An 18,982-nucleotide genomic window follows, 5' to 3' on the forward strand; every position below is an offset into this window, starting at 1 on the left:
TAGATTGGAGTTCTTTTCCTTGGAGAAAAGAAGGCTGAAGTATTCGAAACAGTGAGGGGCCTAGACCAGGTTAGATTTGGAGAAACTGTTCTCATTGATGAAAGGATTGAGAATCAGAGGATACAGATTTAAGCTACTTGGTAAAAGACGTAAAAACAATATGAGAAAAAACATTTTCACACAGCAAGTTATTGGGATCTGGAATGCACTTCCTGAGAGTTTGGTGGAGACAGATTCAGTTGAGACATTTCAGAGAGATTAGATGATTATTTGAAAAAAAACTCTGTGCAGGGTTATAGGAAGAAGGCAGGATAATGGCACTAGGTAACATGCTCATTCACAGAGCCAATGCAGACATGAAAGGTGGAATTTTCCCGTCCCGCCCGCCACAGGAATTGTAGCAGGCAGGACACGAACCATGCGAAGGTCTGTTAACTTCGGGTGGCATTTTCCGACCTTGGGGCAAGTGTGGCTGGAAAATCCTGCCTGATGGGCTAAAAAGTCTCTTTGTGTGTTGTGATAATATGATTCTATAAAGTTTAAGACATACTTGCAGTCAGATGTCCCCTAACAAGCTATTCTCTATAATGTCAGCAGGTACAGAACCAGCAATAGGGTCAGCGATTGAAACATCAAATGGAACAGCTCCAGCAACTGATGGAACAGCAGCAGAAACTCATCAAGCTGCTCACCTTGCCTATGACCAACCAAGGTATTGGTGCCTTTTACTGAAGTGTCTTCAGAATGTTCCCTGTTGGATACAAAAGGCTTTTTACGTGAATTGTGCTTCTGAAACTTAGCTGATATTGAACCGGTCTGAATTCAATATTTTGCACAATTCTTCCTGAATTATAGGACGGGATTCTCTGGCCTCTCCACGGTGTGTTTCTCAGTGCTGGGGGGGCAGCCTGCCCGCCGTTGGCCGGTGGCAAGATCTTCTGTTCCCACCGCTGTCAATGGACTTTTCCATTGAATCCACCCCACACCGTTGTGAAACCCGTGACCGGGGGGGGTGGGGCATCTATGGGACCGGAAGATCCTGCCAGTGTGAACAACCAGAGGATTTTGTCCACCATAGGTGTAATATTGGCAATAGCCGATCATTGTTTAAATTTTTCCGCTTGCTCATAGTATTGCTGTAGAACATGCCACCAATGTTACTAGTGTTGCATGAAGCCTCAGGCCTAATGCCCTTGTTTTTTTCACCAACATTTGGATACTCTGTACGAAAACCTGCTGCTTTGTCTCTTTTTCAAAAAGCTGAGGCTTCAGCCAGCGCCATAAAATAAATCTCCAGAACAAATGGTGAGCTGACCGTCTCAGAACAAGCAGACAGAACCATGCTCTTTATGTCAATAGTGACTGATTTTGTGACAGCAAGATGGCCGTATAGAGAGCAAATAAAGCAGATATTGTCAAAGAGCAGACACGTGTTCAGTGTAGAGGTTGTGCTTCAGTTGGGTTCTGGCTGTGTGGTATGCTGTTTAGAAAAAGAAAGAAAACCTGTGTATGTTTCCTACTTTTCGTGACCACCAAACATCTCAAAGCCCTTTTTCATAGAATCTTAGAATCCCTACAGTGCAGAAGGAGGCCATTCAGCCCATCAGGCCTGCACCAACAACAATCCCACCCAGGACCTATCCCTGTACCCCCACATATTTACCCTGCTAATCCCCCTGACACTAAGAGACAATTTAGCATAGCCAATCCACCTAACCTGCACATCTTTTTGTCCAATGTAATATTTTTGGAGTATAGTCGCTATTGTAAAGTAGGAAATGCACAACAACAATGACTCCAGCCTCTCCCAGAAAGGTGTCAACAATGATTGCGCCTGTGCACTCAGCCTGCATTGGTCTGGAAAATCTAGAACATGGGCGTCACAATCTCACAAGAAGGAATTGGCCATTGAGCACTGAGATGAGGAGAATTTCTTCACTCAGAAGGTTGTGGATTTCTGGAATTTTCTACCTGAGAGCTGTGGATGCTGAGTTGTTTTCATGTCTCCTTCATCAGTTTTAAGATAGCTATGGAGAATGATAGGTTTGGCCCAAAAGTTAAAAGTCTAAATTGGGGCAAGACCAATTTTGATGGTATCAGGCAGAAACTTTCAAAAGTTAATTGGGGGAGTCTGTGGGAAGGCAAAGGAATGTCTGGTAAGCGGAAGGCTTTCAAAAGTGTGTTAACCAGGGTTCAGAGCAAGCACATTCCTCTTAGAGTGAAGGGCAAGGCTGTTAGAAGTAGGGAACCCTGGATGACTTGGGATATTGGTCAAAAAGAAGAAGGAGGCACATGACATGCATAGGCAGCTGGGATGAAGTGAATCCCTTGAAGAGTATAGGGGGTGTAGGAGTAGAGTTAAGCAAGAAATCAGGAGGGCAAAAAAGGGACATGAGATTGTTTTGGCAGATAAGGCAAAGGAGAATCCAAAGAGCTTCTACAAATACATAAGGCAAAAAGAGTAACTAGGGAGAGAGTAGGGCCTCTTAAGGATCAACAAAGTCATCTATGTGTGGATCCACAAGAGATGGGTGAGATCCTAAATGAATATTTCTCATCAGTATTCACTATTGAGAAAAGCATGGATGTTAGGGAACTTGGGGAAATAAATAGTAGTGTCTTGAGGAGTGTACATATAATAGAGAAGGAAGTCTTAAAGTGCATCAAGGTAGATAAATCCCCGGGACCTGATGCAGTGTATCCCAGGACATTGTGGGAGGCTAGGGAGGAAATTGCGGGTCCCCTGGCAGAGGTATTTGTATCATCGATAGTCACAGGTGAGGTGCCTGAAGATTGGAGGGTGGCAAATGTTGTGCCGTTGTTTAAAAAGGGCTGCAGGGAAAAGCCTGGGAACTCACATCTGTGGTGGGTAAGTTGTTGGAAGGTATTTTGAGAGACAGGATCTACAGGCATTTAGAGACGCAAGGACTGATTAGGGACAGTCAGCATGGCTTTGTGAGTGGAAAACCATGCCTCAAATTTGATTGAGTTTTTTGAAGGGGTAATCAAGAAGGTAGGTGAGAGCAGTGCAGTTGATATTGTCTACATGGACTTCAGCAAGGCCTTTAACAAGGTACTGCATGGTAGGTTGTTGCATGAGGTTAAAGGTCATGGGATCCAGGGTGAGGTAGCTAAATGGATACAAAATTGGCTTGATGACAGAAGCCAGAGGGTGGTTGTAGAGGGTTGTTTTTCAAACTGGAGGCCTGTGACCTGGACTTTAACCAGGTGTTGTTAAACTTCTTACTGTGTTTACCCCAGTCCAACGCCGGCATCTCCACATCATGACCAGTGGTGTGCCTCAGGGATCGGTGCTGGGCCCACTGTTATTTGTCATTTACATTAATGATTTGGATGAGAATATAGGAGGCATGGTTAGTAAGTTTGCAGATGACGCCAAGGTTGGTGGCATAGTGGACAGCGAAGAAGGTTATCTCAGATTGCAACTGGATCTTGATCAATTGGGCCAGTAGGCTGACAAATGGCAGATGGAGTTTAATTTAGATAAATGCGAAGTGATGCATTTTGGTAGATTAAACCAAGGCAGGACTTACTCAGTTAATGGTAGGGCATTGGGGAAAGTTACAGAACAAAGAGATCTAGGGTTCATAGCTCTTTGAAAATGGAGTCACAGGTGGACAGAGTGGTGAAGGGGACATTCAGCATGCTTGGTTTCATTGGCCAGAACATTGAATGCAAGAGTTGGGACATCTTGTTGATGTTGTACAAGACATTGGTAAGGCCACACTTGGAATACTGTGTACGGTTCTGGTCACCCTATTATAGAAAGGATATTATTAAACTAGCAAGAGTACAGAAAAGACTTACTAGGATGCTACCGGGACTTGATGGTTTGAGTTATAAGGAGAGGCTGGATAGACTGGGACTTTTTTTCCTGGAACGTAGGAGGCTTAGGGATGATCTTATAAAGGTCTATAAAATAATGAGGAGCATAGATCAGCTAAGTAGTCAATATCTTTTCCCAAAGGTAGGGGAGTCTAAAACTAGAGGGCATAGGCTTAAGGTGAGAGGGGAGAGATGCAAAAGGGTCCAGAGGGGCAATGTTTTCACGTTAGGGTGGTGAGTGTCTGGAACAAGCTGCCAGAGGTAGTACTGGACGCAGGTACAATTTTGTCTTTTAAAAAGCATTTAGGCTGTTACATGGGTAAGATGGGTATAGAGGGATATGGGCCAAATGCAGGCAATTGGGACTGGTTTAGGGGTTTAACAAAAAGGGCAGCACGGACAAGTTGGGCCGAAGAGCCAGTTTCCATGCTGTAAACCTCTATGACTCTATCAGGATGAGGCCATGCAGCTGTGCCCCAGTATCTTCATTTATGTGCCACATAGTCCTGCAAGAGAATGAAAAGTGTCAGTAAGTGTGGTGCAATACGTTTGGGTGATGTGAATGTCATTTTTGAAGAGTGTGCAGCTGAGATATGTAGATGTGAGACTTCTAACAGTGCTAAATGGGAAGGATGACTTCCGGCTATGAACATTAAGTAAATACAAACATACAAAATAAGAGCAGAAGTAGGCAGTCAGCCCTCCATAAGATCATGGATGATCTGTTTGTGTTTCAAGTTCCACGTTCCCATTTACCCGATAACCTTTGGTTCCTTTGTTTAAACTTTATTTATTAGTGTCACAAGAAGGCTTACATTAACATTGTGGTGAAGTTACTGTGGTAATACCCTAACAAGAATCTATCTACATCTGCCTTAAAATATTTAATGACTCCACCTCCACTGCCTTCTGAGGCAGAGATTTCCAAAGTCTCGCAACTTTCTGAGAGAAAATAATTCTCATTTCTGTGAACGGAGTAATGTGTGAAGCCAGTGATTCATTCCTAAGGATATGTCATTTAAAGATTCACAGGCCTTGTCCATTCACATAGAAATCATAGAAACCCTACAGTGCAGAAAGAGGCCATCTGGCCCATCGAGTCTGCACCGACCACAATCCCACCCAGGCCCTACCCCGCTATCCCTACACATTTACCCGCTGATCCCTCTAACCTACGCATCTCAGGACACTAAGGGGCAATTTTAGCATGGCCAATCAACCTAACCTGCACATCTTTGGACTGTGGGAGGAAACCAGAGCACCCGGAGGAAACCCATGAGATCATGAAAATTCTTTCCACATTCAGATCTTTGAAGCTAACCTCTTTGGGGAGAATTTTGCTGGACCACACGAGGTGGAATTTGACTGGGTGTGAGATAAAATTGGGGGAGGAGCCTTGCAGTATTGGCTCCTCGATCATGTTCAGCTGTCGGGAATTTTAGCAATAGAGGGATTGTCTTTGGACAGGCTTTCCTCTGCAATGAGATGGGAAGCAAATTTAACTATTCATGTGCCCTGTGCCCTATTAAGGACCATTTAATGCTGACAATGAATTAACCCTCAGCCTGGTTGGGAGGCTGCAGATCAGCGCAGGTGGCCTTTCAGTGGCAGGCCAGGGGGAGGGATTTTTTTTATTTATAGAGGGGACCGTGGGCAGGGAAGACCAATCAAAACGTACAGGGAAGTCCCGCTGGTTTGAGGACTCTGGGTCTGTACTCGATGGAGTTTAGAAAGATGAGGGGAATCTCGTTGAAACGTACAGACACTGAAAGGCCTGGATAGAGTGAACGTGGGGAAGATGTTTCCATTAGTAGGAGAGACGAGGATCCGAGAGCACAGCCTCAGAGTGAGACGAGAGAGATCCGAGATGAGGAGGAATTTCTTCAGCCAGAGGGTGGTGAATCTATGGAACTCTTTGCCACAGAAGGCTGTGGATGCCAGGTCATTGAGTATATTTAAGACAGAGATAGATAGGTTCTTGATTGGTAAGGCGATCAAAGGTTACAGGGAAAAGGTGGGAGAATGAGGTTGAGAAACTTGTCAGCCATGATTGAATGGCAGAGCAGATTCGATGGGTTGAATGGTTCTGCTCCTATATCTTATGGTCTTATGGTTAGTTGTGTGTGCTGCTGACGTGCATTGCTCATCGCTGTCAGGACCAACCACTTTGGGAAAATTCTGCCCTTTATGTTACAGCAATGGATATGCTCCCACTGTCTTCTCAATGGCTGTCTGGAGGGCCTCATCTGGTTAGGGGAACTCTCTCATTCTGTCCATGCTCCTGCACCAAGGTTCACACTACCTTAGAGAATCTGAGATCATGCTCTCTGCCCTAGTGAGCCATTTTCACTCTTCTTGCAAGTCAGTCATCTCCAGTCACATCGCGTGCCTGCTACAACCAGGATGTACCTTCCCTTTAAGAAATACAAGCTGGCATTGAGTAGTGCAGGCTAGCTTTAAGCGATGTTAGCCTTGCACAATTGTTGATCCCCTGCTAAGGTGTGTAGCCCAGTGAATTTTGCGCTGGGCTGTATGCTACAATCGTACGAATGAGCAGGCAACATGAAGCTTTGCAACAAACAAGCACGTGTTAATTTACATTATAATCCTCATCCTGTCTTTCAGCCTTATTCAATTTCTCCCCTCAAAACTCTCAAGGAATTGTAAAAAGAATGGAGCACTAGCTTCTAATCTCTTTTCATTTTCCTTTGTATCAGAAACTGATTGTTCCTGAGACACAAAGCAAAGGAAAATTAGTTCCCACATGCCAACCTTCACTCGCAGTTACTTCTGTTTGTAATATATCATTTGTTGTTTTAGTTTCAGTTACAGATAATGACACTAGATTTTCAAAAACTTCATGTAGATTCAGATTCATTCTTTAAAACAGAGTTTAACTTCACAGCAAGATGTCTTAAACTAACTGGAACACAAACTGGGTGATTTCCAGTCTGAATTACAGTTAGTGACATGTCCAGGCATGTTCCACAAATTTTATTGAGCTGATGGAGGGGAACACAATGTGAAGTCTATGGTGGAAGATGTAGCCTAGAAATTATTGATAAAATACTTCTTTGTATCAACGGGATAGCTACAGATATCAAAAAATATTACATAGCTTTAGATAATTTTGAGATACCTTTGAATACTGTGTTGCTGGTCTCAAAATGTGAGTTCTGAGAGCATTGTGACTTGAGTTGTTGTAATTGCTTGTTTATTGTTGAATGCAACAGTTGAGGAAACGTAGTCAACCATTGGCTGCAAGAGTGCCCGAGTTACATTTCTATGGTCACCGACTGCAAACTTAGCAGTGGCCAAGAGTCTTTTAAAAGTGGAATGTGATTCTCATATTGTTTTTCCTTCTGTTGCTTGTCAGAAAGGCAGGTTTGCTTTAATGGGATTATTGAGTGGTACAACACAGAAGGAGGCCACTTGACTCATACCTGTACTGGCTCTTTGACAAAGCTGTCTAATTAGTTCCACTCCCCTGGCACTTTCCCTGTATTTTCACTTCCAGTAGTAACTGAGTTCCCTTTTGAGAGTTATTGAATCTGCTTCCACAAATGCTTTCAGGCTATGCATTCCAGATCATAACACATGACTGCATAAAGAAGTTTCTTTATGCCCGTCTGGTTCTTTTGTCAATCATCTTATATCTGTTCCTCTGGTTGTCAATCACCTTATATCTGTTACTCTGGTTACCAATCCCTCAGAAACAGTGTTTTTTCTGTTTACTCAACCAAAACCCGACATCTTAATTAAATTTAACCTTCTCTGCTCCAAGGAGAGCAACTCCCGTTTCTCTAGTCTCTATATAACTGAAGACTGCATTCCTATTCCTATGCTATTCTACTAACTCTTCTCTGTATTCTCTCCAAGGCCTTAATGGGGGGTTGGGGGGGGGGATCATTTTAACTTAATTCCCATCTGGAGCTACCTGCAAACTCAACCTCTGACCCTGCTGAGTTTTGCTGTGTAGGAAGGCCAACAGGAACAGGCCTTTCGTGGGTTGAGAGTGTGTCTGCAGTTTTGTCTGCTCAAGAGACCAGCCACTCAATCAGAGCTTACCGGGCGGCACGGTAGCACAGTGGTTAGCACTGCTGCTTCATAGCTCTAGGGACCTGGGTTCGATTCCCAGCTTGGGTCACTGTCTGTGTGGAGTTTGCACATTCTCCTCGTGTCTGCGTGGGTTTCCTCCGGGTGCTCCGGTTTCCTCCCACAGTCCAAAGATGTGCGGGTTAGGTTGATTGGCCATGCTAAAATTGCCCCTTAGTGTCCTGGGATGCGTAGATTAGAGGGATTAGTGGGTAAAATATGTAGGGATATGGGGGTGGGGCCTGGGTGGGATTGTGGTCGGTGCAGACTCGATGGGCCGAATGGCCTCTTTCTGTACTGTAGGGTTTCTATGATTTCTTACCAGGTGAAGAGTTGCTGCCAACACTCTGCTTCTTCTTATATCACTGACCTTTTGTAACAGCTGGAGATTACACACCCACAAGGCTAATTGGCTATGGGGGGATGGTTCAGGTCATTGTCTAGTGCTATTTAAAGGGACCTTCGCCTGTAGTTGGACATCCAAAAAGGCTTTACTTTGTTAAAACAGGTGCACCAAAGGCAAGCATTGCTTAATTGATAGCTTTGCAAGCTCTTTCCTGTCACCTATTTTGTCACTGGCTCAATGTTTACACAAGATAAAGAGGTGTTAAGTGCATATAGTTTCTGTCATTGGTACTTTAAAGATCTGGTTGATGAACATCTTTATAGGGCTGTTGCAGCAGTAGTTCTTAAAGAAAATTATGAATGGAATTTTTAAGCATTTCCACACATGCTATTGTCACTATAAGGTTCATTGGTTCTGTACAGAGTGTATCCTGGGTGAATGGGCATGAAAGTGCTATGAGTTGGCCTGGAGGGTATGAAGGGTCATTAGGGTGGATGAAGGGAGCATGGGTTGACATGGAGCCTGGGTGGAAGGGATAAACAGTAAGGGCTAGAAGGTCTAATATTTAACAAAACAACTGGGACAAAGTCTCACAGAAGTCTCAAAGAAGAACTTACAGGGTAAATGGTAGGACTCTGAAGAGTGCAGTTGAACAGAGGGAACTGGGAATACAGGTACAGAATTCCCTAAAAGTGACGTCACAGGTGGATAGGGTCGTAAAGAGTGCCTTTGGTACATTGGCCTTTATAAATCGGAGTATCGAGTATAAAAGTTGGAGTGTTATGGTAAGGTTATATAAGGCATTGGTGAGGCCGAATTTGGAGTATTGTGTACAGTTTTGATCACCTAGTTACAGGAAGGATGTAAATAAGATTGAATGAGTGCAGAGAAGGTTCACAAGGATGTTGCCGGGACTTGAGAAGCTGAGTTACAGAGAGAGATTGAATAGGTTGGGACTTTATTCCCTGGAGCGTAGAAGATTGAGGGGAGATTTGATAGAGGTGTATAAGATTTTGATGGGTATAGATAGAGTGAATGCAAGCAGGCTTTTTCCGCTGAGGCTAGGGGAGAAAAAGACCAGAGGGCATGGGTTAAGGGTGAAAGGAGAAAAGTTTAAAGGGAATATTAGGGGGGGCTTCTTCACGCAGAGAGTGGTGGGAGTGTGGAATGAGCTGCCGGATAAAGTGGTAAATGCGGGGTCACTTTTAACATTTAAGAAAAACTTGGACGGGTTCATGGATGAGAGGGGTGTGGAGGGATATGGTCCAAGTGCAGGTCAGTGGGACTAGGCATAAAATGGTTTGGCACAGACAAGAAGGGCCAAAAGGCCTGTTTCTGAGCTGTAATTTTCTATGGTTCTATGGTTCTAACAACCATCCTTGCCATCCCTGTGGCTGCCTCTGAGCTTTGTATGTGGGAAATGGGCCTGACTCCAGCCTGTACCCACACCCGCCAAGCAAAAATTGTGCCATTTTCCTAATGCCTCCGAGGCTAAGCTTTGCCCTTCGAACCACTGCCTATGTCCCTCATACTCCCATGACAGACTCTGTCCTTCCACTCACTTCCTATGCTCCCTCATGCCCTCTAAACCAAGCTCTGCCCTTCTACCCATTCCCTCAGTCCCCTCATGCCCCCTATGAGAACACCACAGTGTAAAGTGGGATGTGTTTAAAAAAAGGAATTGGCTGAGAGCCCAGACATCTAGTGGAATAATAGAACACATACTCCTCAGGAGAAAGATAGATTTTTTAAAATAATAATTTCACGGGGTGCGGGCATTGCTGGCTGGGCCATTTACTGTCCATCCCTAACTGCCCTCCATTTCAGAGGGCATTTGAGAGGCAATCATATTGATGTGGATCGAGAGAGACATGTAGGTCAGACTAAGTAAGGATGGCAGATTTCCTTCCCTGAAGGATACCAGTGAATCAGATGGGTCCTTACAACAATCAACAATGGTTTCATGGTCATCATTAGATTTATAATTCCAGATTTTTTGTATTGAATTCAAATTTCCCAATCTGCTGTGGTGGGATTTGAACCCAGATCCCCAAATCTTACCGTGAGTCTCTGGATTACCAGTCCAGTGACGATGCCACTAAGGATTCTGCTGCCCCCATTCCGGGGGAGACTTCCATGGTTATTCCATTCAGAACTTTCCGGAAGCTTGATAGTCCATTTTGAATAAACAACGCTCACCTGATGCCTCCCTGCCAACCATGTTCAGGAGTCTTTTTAAAACAAATAAAGGACAGTTCCAGAAGCTTCCATACAAGCCCAGTCAATGAGCCAAGTTATAAATATTATATACCTCTGCTGGGCATGACAAAGAGGGGAGTCTTACCAAAAAATGACAGTGGTGTTTCTGGCAAGAAAACCGGTGTGTTACTCTACACGTCAGTTTTTTCTCCAGATCTTACACACTCTGCCAAAAAAAATGAAGGGACCATGTTTTCATACCATCATGGAGGGGAGCAGGGCCTCAGCATGCTGGCAAAACCTGGCTACACTGAGATCGAGGCGCAATCTTTAAAGGACAGCGCGGTCAGAACATGTATAAATCTCCCCCTTCAGCCCATCACCGAGGTCTCAGGGGCTCCCATTCCCACCCCTGGTCAGAGTCGGCATTTCTTCCCCCCCCCCCCCCCCCCCCCCCGCCGCTTCCCACCCCCCGATCATCCCATCCCCAATCATCAGCACCTCCCCTTCCACCCTCCAATCATTGGCCCCTTTCCCACCCTCCTCCACCCACAGTCGGTGCCGGCAACCCCTTCCCCCTAACTGCAATGTATCCATCCCCTCCCAGCCACCACCACATACAAATGACCTCCCCCCTTTCCCACCATGAGGCTCCCACTAGCGCCAGCCCTATGGCACACATTGGCACTGCCAGGTTGGCATGGACATGGTGCTAACCTGGCAGTGCCGATCTGTGAACATAAGAACATAAGAAATAGGAGCAGGAGTAGGCCATCTAGCTCCTCGAGCCTGCCCCGCCATTCAATAAGATCATGGCTGATCTGAAGTGGATCAGTTCCACTTACCCGCCTGATCCCCATAACCCTTAATTCCCTTACCGATCAGGAATCCATCTATCCGTGATTTAAACATATTCAACGAGGTAGTCTCCACCACTTCAGTGGGCAGAGAATTCCAGAGATTCACCACCCTCTGAGAGAAGAAGTTCCTCCTCAACTCTGTCCTAAACTGACCCCCCTTTATTTTGAGGCTGTGCCCTCTAGTTCTAGCTTCCTTTCTAAGTGGAAAGAATTTCTCCACCTCTACCCTATCCAGCCCCTTCATTATCTTATAGGTCTCTATAAGATACCCCCTCAGCCTTCTAAATTCCAACGAGTACAAACCCAATCTGCTCAGTCTCTCCTCATAATCAACACCCCTCATCTCTGGTATCAACCTGGTGAACCTTCTCTGCACTCCCTCCAAGGCCAATATATCCTTCCGCAAATAAGGGGACCAATACTGCACACAGTATTCCAGCTGCGGCCTCACCAATGCCCTGTACAGATGCAGCAAGACATCTCTGCTTTTATATTCTATCCCCCTTGCGATATAGGCCAACATCCCATTTGCCTTCTTGATCACCTGTTGCACCTGCAGACTGGGTTTTTGCGTCTCATGCACAAGTACCCCCAGGTCCCTCTGCACAGCAGCATGTTGTAATTTCTTTCCATTTAGATAATAATCCAATTTGCTATTATTTCTTCCAAAGTGAATAACCTCGCACTTGTTAACATTATACTCCATCTGCCAGATTCTATGCCTGGAGGCCTTGCCAGGGCACTGCCTGGCCATGTCCCTCTCCTCCAGATCTTGAGCCCCAGCTGGCATTTGCACAGACGGCGAGCATGGGCTCAAGATCGCCCCCATAGAGTAAGGGAAATTGCAGCTTTCAGGCCCTTCAGCTTGAACACTAGCCTAATCCGTTCTTTCTTTTCAAACATTTCTGTATAAATGATGCTGGAATCTCTACCTTAATAGTAATTTATGGTAAAGCATTTCATGTCCTAATGAGCAAAATGTGTGAAGAATTTTCTAACTGCCCCTGTCAATCAATGTTTCATGACTCTCTCTTGCCCTGTAATTTTTGAAAAAGTCTGTTCAGAACTCTTCCTTCAAGGTTCCAATGAATAAAATACATTTTGACTTCTGCATTTCGGAAGTGTACAATAGTTCAAAAACATTTTATACTCTGTGACACACTTTGGGGTGGTATGAGGTCATGAAGGATGTTATATGAATGCATTTTTTCTTTCTATAATGCTATTTTGTATTTATTGCAGGTTTTACATTGCCGGTAGGATTCTCATCTCCATTGAGTAGTATCACCGCAGCCCTGCCTCCAGGAGTCAATACAACTACTTTTCAATTCCCTGGTCCATCTGCTAATGAAAGTTCTTCGAATGCTAAAGGATCATTTTGCATTCCACTGGTCCAAATCGTCCAATCATCGGCACAGCAAAGTTCATCTTCAGCACCACCGATTAACAGCTACCCTATTCAGACAGTAATGCAGCTCCATCCATCTCAAGACACAGGTTAGTTATTCACAGAGGTTGCACTTCAGAATTGAAGTAAATGGAAATAATCTTAGCTGAGGAACAACAAGGCAAATGTTCTATTCTGCAAGGCTAGTCAGACTGATTGAGAGTGGTGGAGTGGGAGTCAGTACATCGAGTGGAGATTTATATTGCTGGATTCTAATCCATTTTGTGTAAAGAGCTTCAGTTCAGTGTTTAAATGCATGAATCCCTACAGTGCAGAAGCAGGCCATTTGGCCCATCGAGTCTGCACTGACTCTTTGAAAGAGCAATTCACCTAGTGCCATTCTCCTGCCTTCTTCCTATAACCCTGCACGTTGTTACTTTTCAAATAATCATCCCCACCCTATTCCTTAACACCATGCATTTACTCCGCAAACCCCCACCAACCTACACATCTTGGGACATTAACAGGCAATTTAGCATGGCCAATCCACCTGACCCGCACATCTTTGGACTGTGGGAGGAAATCGAAGTACTCAGAGGAAACCCACAGGAAAAATGTACAGACTTCACACAGACAGTCACCCAAGGGCGGAATCGAACCCACGTCCCTAGCGCTGTGAGGCAGCAGTGCTAACCACTGTGCAACTGTGCCGCCCCTGGGATACTGGGAGTATAATGTGAGACAGGGCAAATACTCTTATTTGTGTCATGGGAAATATATTTTTGCACTCAATTTAAATGCATGAAATGGAGAAAGAAGGTGAGGCTGGCTCGATGACTATTTTTTATGGGGATCTTCTCCAAAAGAGGACTTTAACAGTAGATTCACGAGTTAATCTTGTCGTTTAATAATGGGATAGAGGAGAAGGATGTCCACCCATAACCATGGTGAGAGCAAAACCCAGTTTATTGAGATCAAATAGATGAATTTTATTTAATGCATAGCTACGGAGTAATCATTCACGAGAGGTGATGCCACTTTTCACAAGAATTTTCTCACTGGCATTCTGACACAGATGCCCCAGAAATGTCACACAATTTCAAGATGGATTGTGTTTCTGGTAAGCAATCATGCACAACTGCATTGGTGGGCTCTCCGCAGTCACTGGCACATACTGCAGTTTGCTTGGTATACTTTTGATGGCAGTAAAAAATGTTAGTGCTAAAATAGAAATGTTAGATCTCACCAGCTGATTGACAATGTGAGCTGGTTTTCTAGCCAGCAGATCCTCCAGTTATAGCATCCAAATGCTAAATGCTTCCAGGTTTTTCATTGTGAAGAAGAATTTCTTGATATCAGTTTTTAATTACTTTTTTTACTAGATTAAACTTGTGTCCCCTTGTCCTACACCCACAGCTTAATTTAGAATAATTTCTGGGTGCCTTTTTTCCATGTCCACAATACTCCTGTATATTTCTCGAAGATCATCTCACAGACACCTCCTTTCAAGGCTGTAAAGTCCAGGTTTCTCCAGTGTTTCCCCATAACTCAGATTCCTACACAAGGGATCAACCTCATGGATCTTCCCTGCCTCAGCTCCAACATATAAATGCCTCCTTTGTTCCTTGGCTGCTGGCGCTGGGTACAATATTCAAGGTGAATAAAGTTTGATCACTATGTTGCCGGACCTTTATTCAGTTGTTTAGTATTGTATTGGCTTTGTTTATTGGTTGAATGTTTTTAATGCTGAGACTACCAATACTTTCAGTTTTAGCTATTTTAACACCAATCATAGAATACATGTCTTACTTTTTTCCCTATGTATAGTTGTGTGCATTGAATTTCATCTGGCATTGTTCTGTTCAGTTATGTATCATTTCCCATCTTATTCTGTGTTGTCTAGTCAGATTACATTGTCCCTTCTAAACATTTGACCTCTTTGCAATGATTTTCTTAATTCACGTCATGTAAATTAGAAACTGTAGTGATCCTACCACTAAGCTCAAAGGCACCACACTCAATTCTTCTTACCACCATTCCCCACTCCACCCCATAGCTGCTAATAAGTACCCATCATTTCCTACTCTTCAACCAATTTTTAAAAACCATTTCTATGATTTTTCTTGAATTTCCACAGGTTTGGGTGTGACTAATAATTTTTTATGTGAAACTTTGTCCACAGATTTTTGGAAAGCTAAGTACACGGCATTGCATATTGGGTTTTTTCAAGGTCCACTTTAGTTGTTCCTTCCTCAAATAAGACAAAGAGATTGGTGAAGGAGGATCCTCCTCTTCTGAATCCATGCTGACTCCTATGTACCAGGGTTTGTTTTACATAGAAACTTCAAGTTTGCTCCTGTTAACAAATTCCATTAATTAACGTTGAATATATGTAAGACTAATGACGTGTTGTTATTCGATGTGTATGATTCCTCACCCTGTTTGGACATGGACACCATTTTAACCTGTTTCCAATCTTACGGTAGTTCTCCAAAGTTGCTTCACAAATCTCCTATAGATTCTCAGTATACTTATAGTTTATCCATGGTGAATTATTTGTTTTGAACTCTTAGCCTATCTAGAGCTTCCATGTCATTGGTATAAAAGTCATAAACTTTGCTTGAGTTTTCTCTTGTAAATAATTGGAGGAAATAGGAATTCAGAATATTTACTATTTTTTACTCAGCCTCAGTTTTAAAGTTATTTACATATTTTATGGCCTTCACTTCATCTGTCAGTGCCACCCTATTGTTATGTTTAGCCTCAGTTGTATAGCTTTTTCTAGGTACATTGGTTTCTTTGATATTTTTGCTTCACATGTTTCTGTGTATCCTTACTGGCATCCTTCCCCTTTGTGACTACAGAATTTGTAGAGGTAATTTTTCCTCTTTGTAACTCACTTTTAATTTGTTTATTAATCTAATTAGGATCGTGATTGTTTTGGGAGCCTGTTTAGCTTTAGTATATATCTATCCTGCATGCTTAACGTTATACCCTGAAGGTGCTCCACTTGTCTTCAGCTGAAGTATTATTGAACAACTTCCCTAACAATCCATTTGCATTTATAACCACTTATTTCTTTGAAGTTATCCCTTAAAAATTATACCTGATTGCTAATCGTTAATTCTTGACTTCTGATCATGTTAAATTTGACCATTCTGTGATTTCTATTCCATGTCTATTTCATGTACATTTTCTGCATCATTAATAATTACTGAAGAACAAAAAAGGGACAATCACATTGCTAGGAGTATACTAATCACCAAACAGCCAAAGGGAGATAGAAGAGCAAATCTGTGGGGGAATTGCTGAGGAATGCAGTAACAATAGCACAATAATAGTTGGAGATTTCAACCCTAATATTAACCAAGTTAAAGCAATGTAAACGATATAGAGGATCCATATTCTTAAAGTGGATTCAGGAGAATTTTATTTGCTGGTATATAGCAAGCTGAATGATTTAGTTTCAAGAAGTGAAGCTGGGCAGGTGGAAGGGGTATCAGTAGGAGATCATTTAATTAGATTTAGCACAGCCATGAAAAAGGACAAAGATGGATCAAGATTAAAAGTTTTAAACTGGGAAAGGCTAATTTTACTAAGGTGACATACGATTTGGCAAAAGTGGATTGGAAACAGCGACTTAAAGATAAAGCAGTGTCAGTGTGAGGTATTCATGGAGGACACACAGGAGGTTCAGAACAATTATTTTCCCAGAAAGAAAAATGGTCTGGGACGACAACTGCGATAATGATAATGTAGAGGATGATTTTTCTAACCAACTAAGAGTTGAATTAGAAAAATTTGGATACCCCAAGATGGAAACTTCATAGCTGGCAAGATACTGCATGATATGAATGCCCAGGAGATATAAAGTGAAGAAAGTTGCATAAATGTTTAAAATGCTGTTGTGGCCCACCAACACTGGAAACAAGGTGCAGTGGCAAAAGAATTGTGTCCTCTTTGCAACAGAATGCTGAGTTAAATTTCATTTGCCACACCATCACCTCATTTTATGGATTGTGAAAGTCCGTGAAATACTCCTGCTATATAAGAACCAACACCATATGAACTGGTTGGTAGAAGTGTAAAGCCATGGAAGGAAGGTTCCTCTGTCAGATTACCAATCACCCTTCAAGTCCTTCCACTACTTCATATTATTTTCCAAAGGAAGCTTGTGAAACTATAAAAGTAGCATCTGGATATAGAACAGTACAAATAAACTCTTATGGGAGGTAACATCTATTTATAAGAGAGATCAATGACTCTGGACCTTAGGAATCTGGTGCTGATCAAAATGTTTTAACATTCTAATATTTATTTGGATACCTGAAGAAAATCAAGTTGGTACTTGAGGATTTAAAAACTGAAGAGGATTTTATGTTAGAATGCTGACAACAAGTTGCCTCTTCAAACAGATTGCCTAACTAGAGTGTGTGCAACGGTGCTCTCATGAATTGCATGCATGGGAATGAGCAAGGGAAGAAAATGTCCACTCAGTCTCAACGTTCTTCAGCCTCTGGATATGTAGTATAACCTATTTAAAGGTCCTTAAAGCTTTAAAATTAAAGAGCCCATCTTTTTTTGGTCTCATCCTATCATGAACATGCATCATGCAACCAGTTCATTTTGTATATTTGATTGTCTAATGCCATTCAATGAGATCATGGCTGAGACTGTTATTTTTTTTTCCTTTATCTATTCCTTGGTTTTTGATCATAGCATCTTAAGAAGTAGGAGTAGGCTATTCAGCCCATCGAGCTGGCTCTGCCATTCAGTAAAATCACAGTTAATCTGATGGTGACCTGCACTCCAATTTCCTGCCTGTCCCTTGTAACCCTTGAATCCTTGTTGATCAAAAATCTGTCCACCTCAGCCTTGAATATATTCAATGACCCAGCCTCCATTGCTCTTAGTGAAAGAGAACTCCAGAGACTATTGACCTTCTGAAAAAATAAATTTTCCCCTCTTCTCCGTTTGAAATGGGAGACCCCTTATTTTTAAATGTGTCCTAGTTCTAGATCCATAAGAACGTAGGATAGAACTTAACCAATATTTATCCCTCAACCATTACCAACAAAAAACGATAACCCTTGTTCATCTTGTAATGTTTGTGAATCACGTCTGTTGTGTTTGCCTACCTAACAACAGTGACTACACTCCAAAAGTAATTTCTTTAATGAAACGCACTATATAAAGCTTCAGTACTGGGAATGAAAATATAAACTAACATCTGAAAGGTAGCAAGGTAGAAAATGTTCTGAGAGTTGTACACAATGGACTGTTTTGAATGAAGGTTTTACAACAGTGAGCAAAAGATGTCCAACCTCACTGCGACAAGCTACACAACAAAGAATTGAAAGGAATAAAATTAATGCAGTGGAAGGTTCTGTTCTAATTCTGACTTTCAACAATATGGATGGGCCTCTGGCTTGGAACTGATCCGTGCTAGCTTAATGTTGTCACTAAATGGGAACATATAAAGTGAACTGTTGCCTGGTATTGTTATCTTGATCATAAACATGAAGAAAATAAATTACTCTGCTGTTGTAGAGCATGCTGAAAGTACAGAGAAAGGGAATTAGAAATGAAATATGCTGTGCCAGCTTCTAGTAATTTGGTGTTTAAAGTGGACGCATATTGGGACTGTTTCTGAACAATCCTCAGTTTGCCTACTGGACCTGTAACAGATACAGAAGCCTTAACATGTGCTGTGGATAAAAGTGAGTCTGCAGACGTTCTGCACTTGGATTTTCAGAATGCATTTGATAAGGTACCACATCAAAAATTATTGTGGAAAATAAAAGCTCATGGTGTAGGGGTAACATATTAGCGTGGAGAGAAGATTGGCTGGCTGGCAGAAAACAGAAGGTATGCATCAATGGGTCATTTTCTGAATGGCTGGATGTGACGAGTGGAGTCCTGCAGATGTCTGCTGGAGCCTCAACTTTTCATAATTTATGTTAATGATTTAGATGAGGAAAGTGAAGGCAAGGTAGCTAAATTTGCAGAGAACTCAAAGATAGGGGTAGGAAAGTATGTTGTGAAGAGGAGGTTGCAGCAAATATAGATAGGTTGAATGAGTGGGTAAACATCTGACAAATGGAGTATAATGTGGGAAAATGTGAAGTTGTTCCCTTTGGCAGGAAGAATAAGAAAGCAGAGTATACTCACGCAGAGAACGCAGGATTCGGAGGTGCAGCGGGATTGAGGTGTTCTCATGTGTGAGTCACAAAAAGTTGGTATGCAGGT

At 42.7% G+C, this 18,982-nt stretch overlaps 1 protein-coding gene across 1 annotated transcript in view; it reads left to right on the top strand.

Moving 5' to 3' along the window:
* The first annotated feature begins 636 nt into the window (after window positions 1–636).
* Window positions 637–18,982, top strand: part of LOC144504874 (uncharacterized) — a 45,935-nt gene continuing 27,589 nt past the window's right edge. The window contains exons 1-2 of the mRNA XM_078230625.1: window positions 637–712; window positions 12,589–12,843. Coding sequence (XP_078086751.1) covers window positions 637–712; window positions 12,589–12,843 — 331 coding nt within the window. The remainder of the gene's footprint in view (window positions 713–12,588; window positions 12,844–18,982) is intronic.

This window comes from Mustelus asterias, chromosome 15 (genome assembly GCF_964213995.1).
Source record: "Mustelus asterias chromosome 15, sMusAst1.hap1.1, whole genome shotgun sequence".
In the NCBI taxonomy this organism is placed as follows: Eukaryota; Metazoa; Chordata; class Chondrichthyes; order Carcharhiniformes; family Triakidae; genus Mustelus; species Mustelus asterias.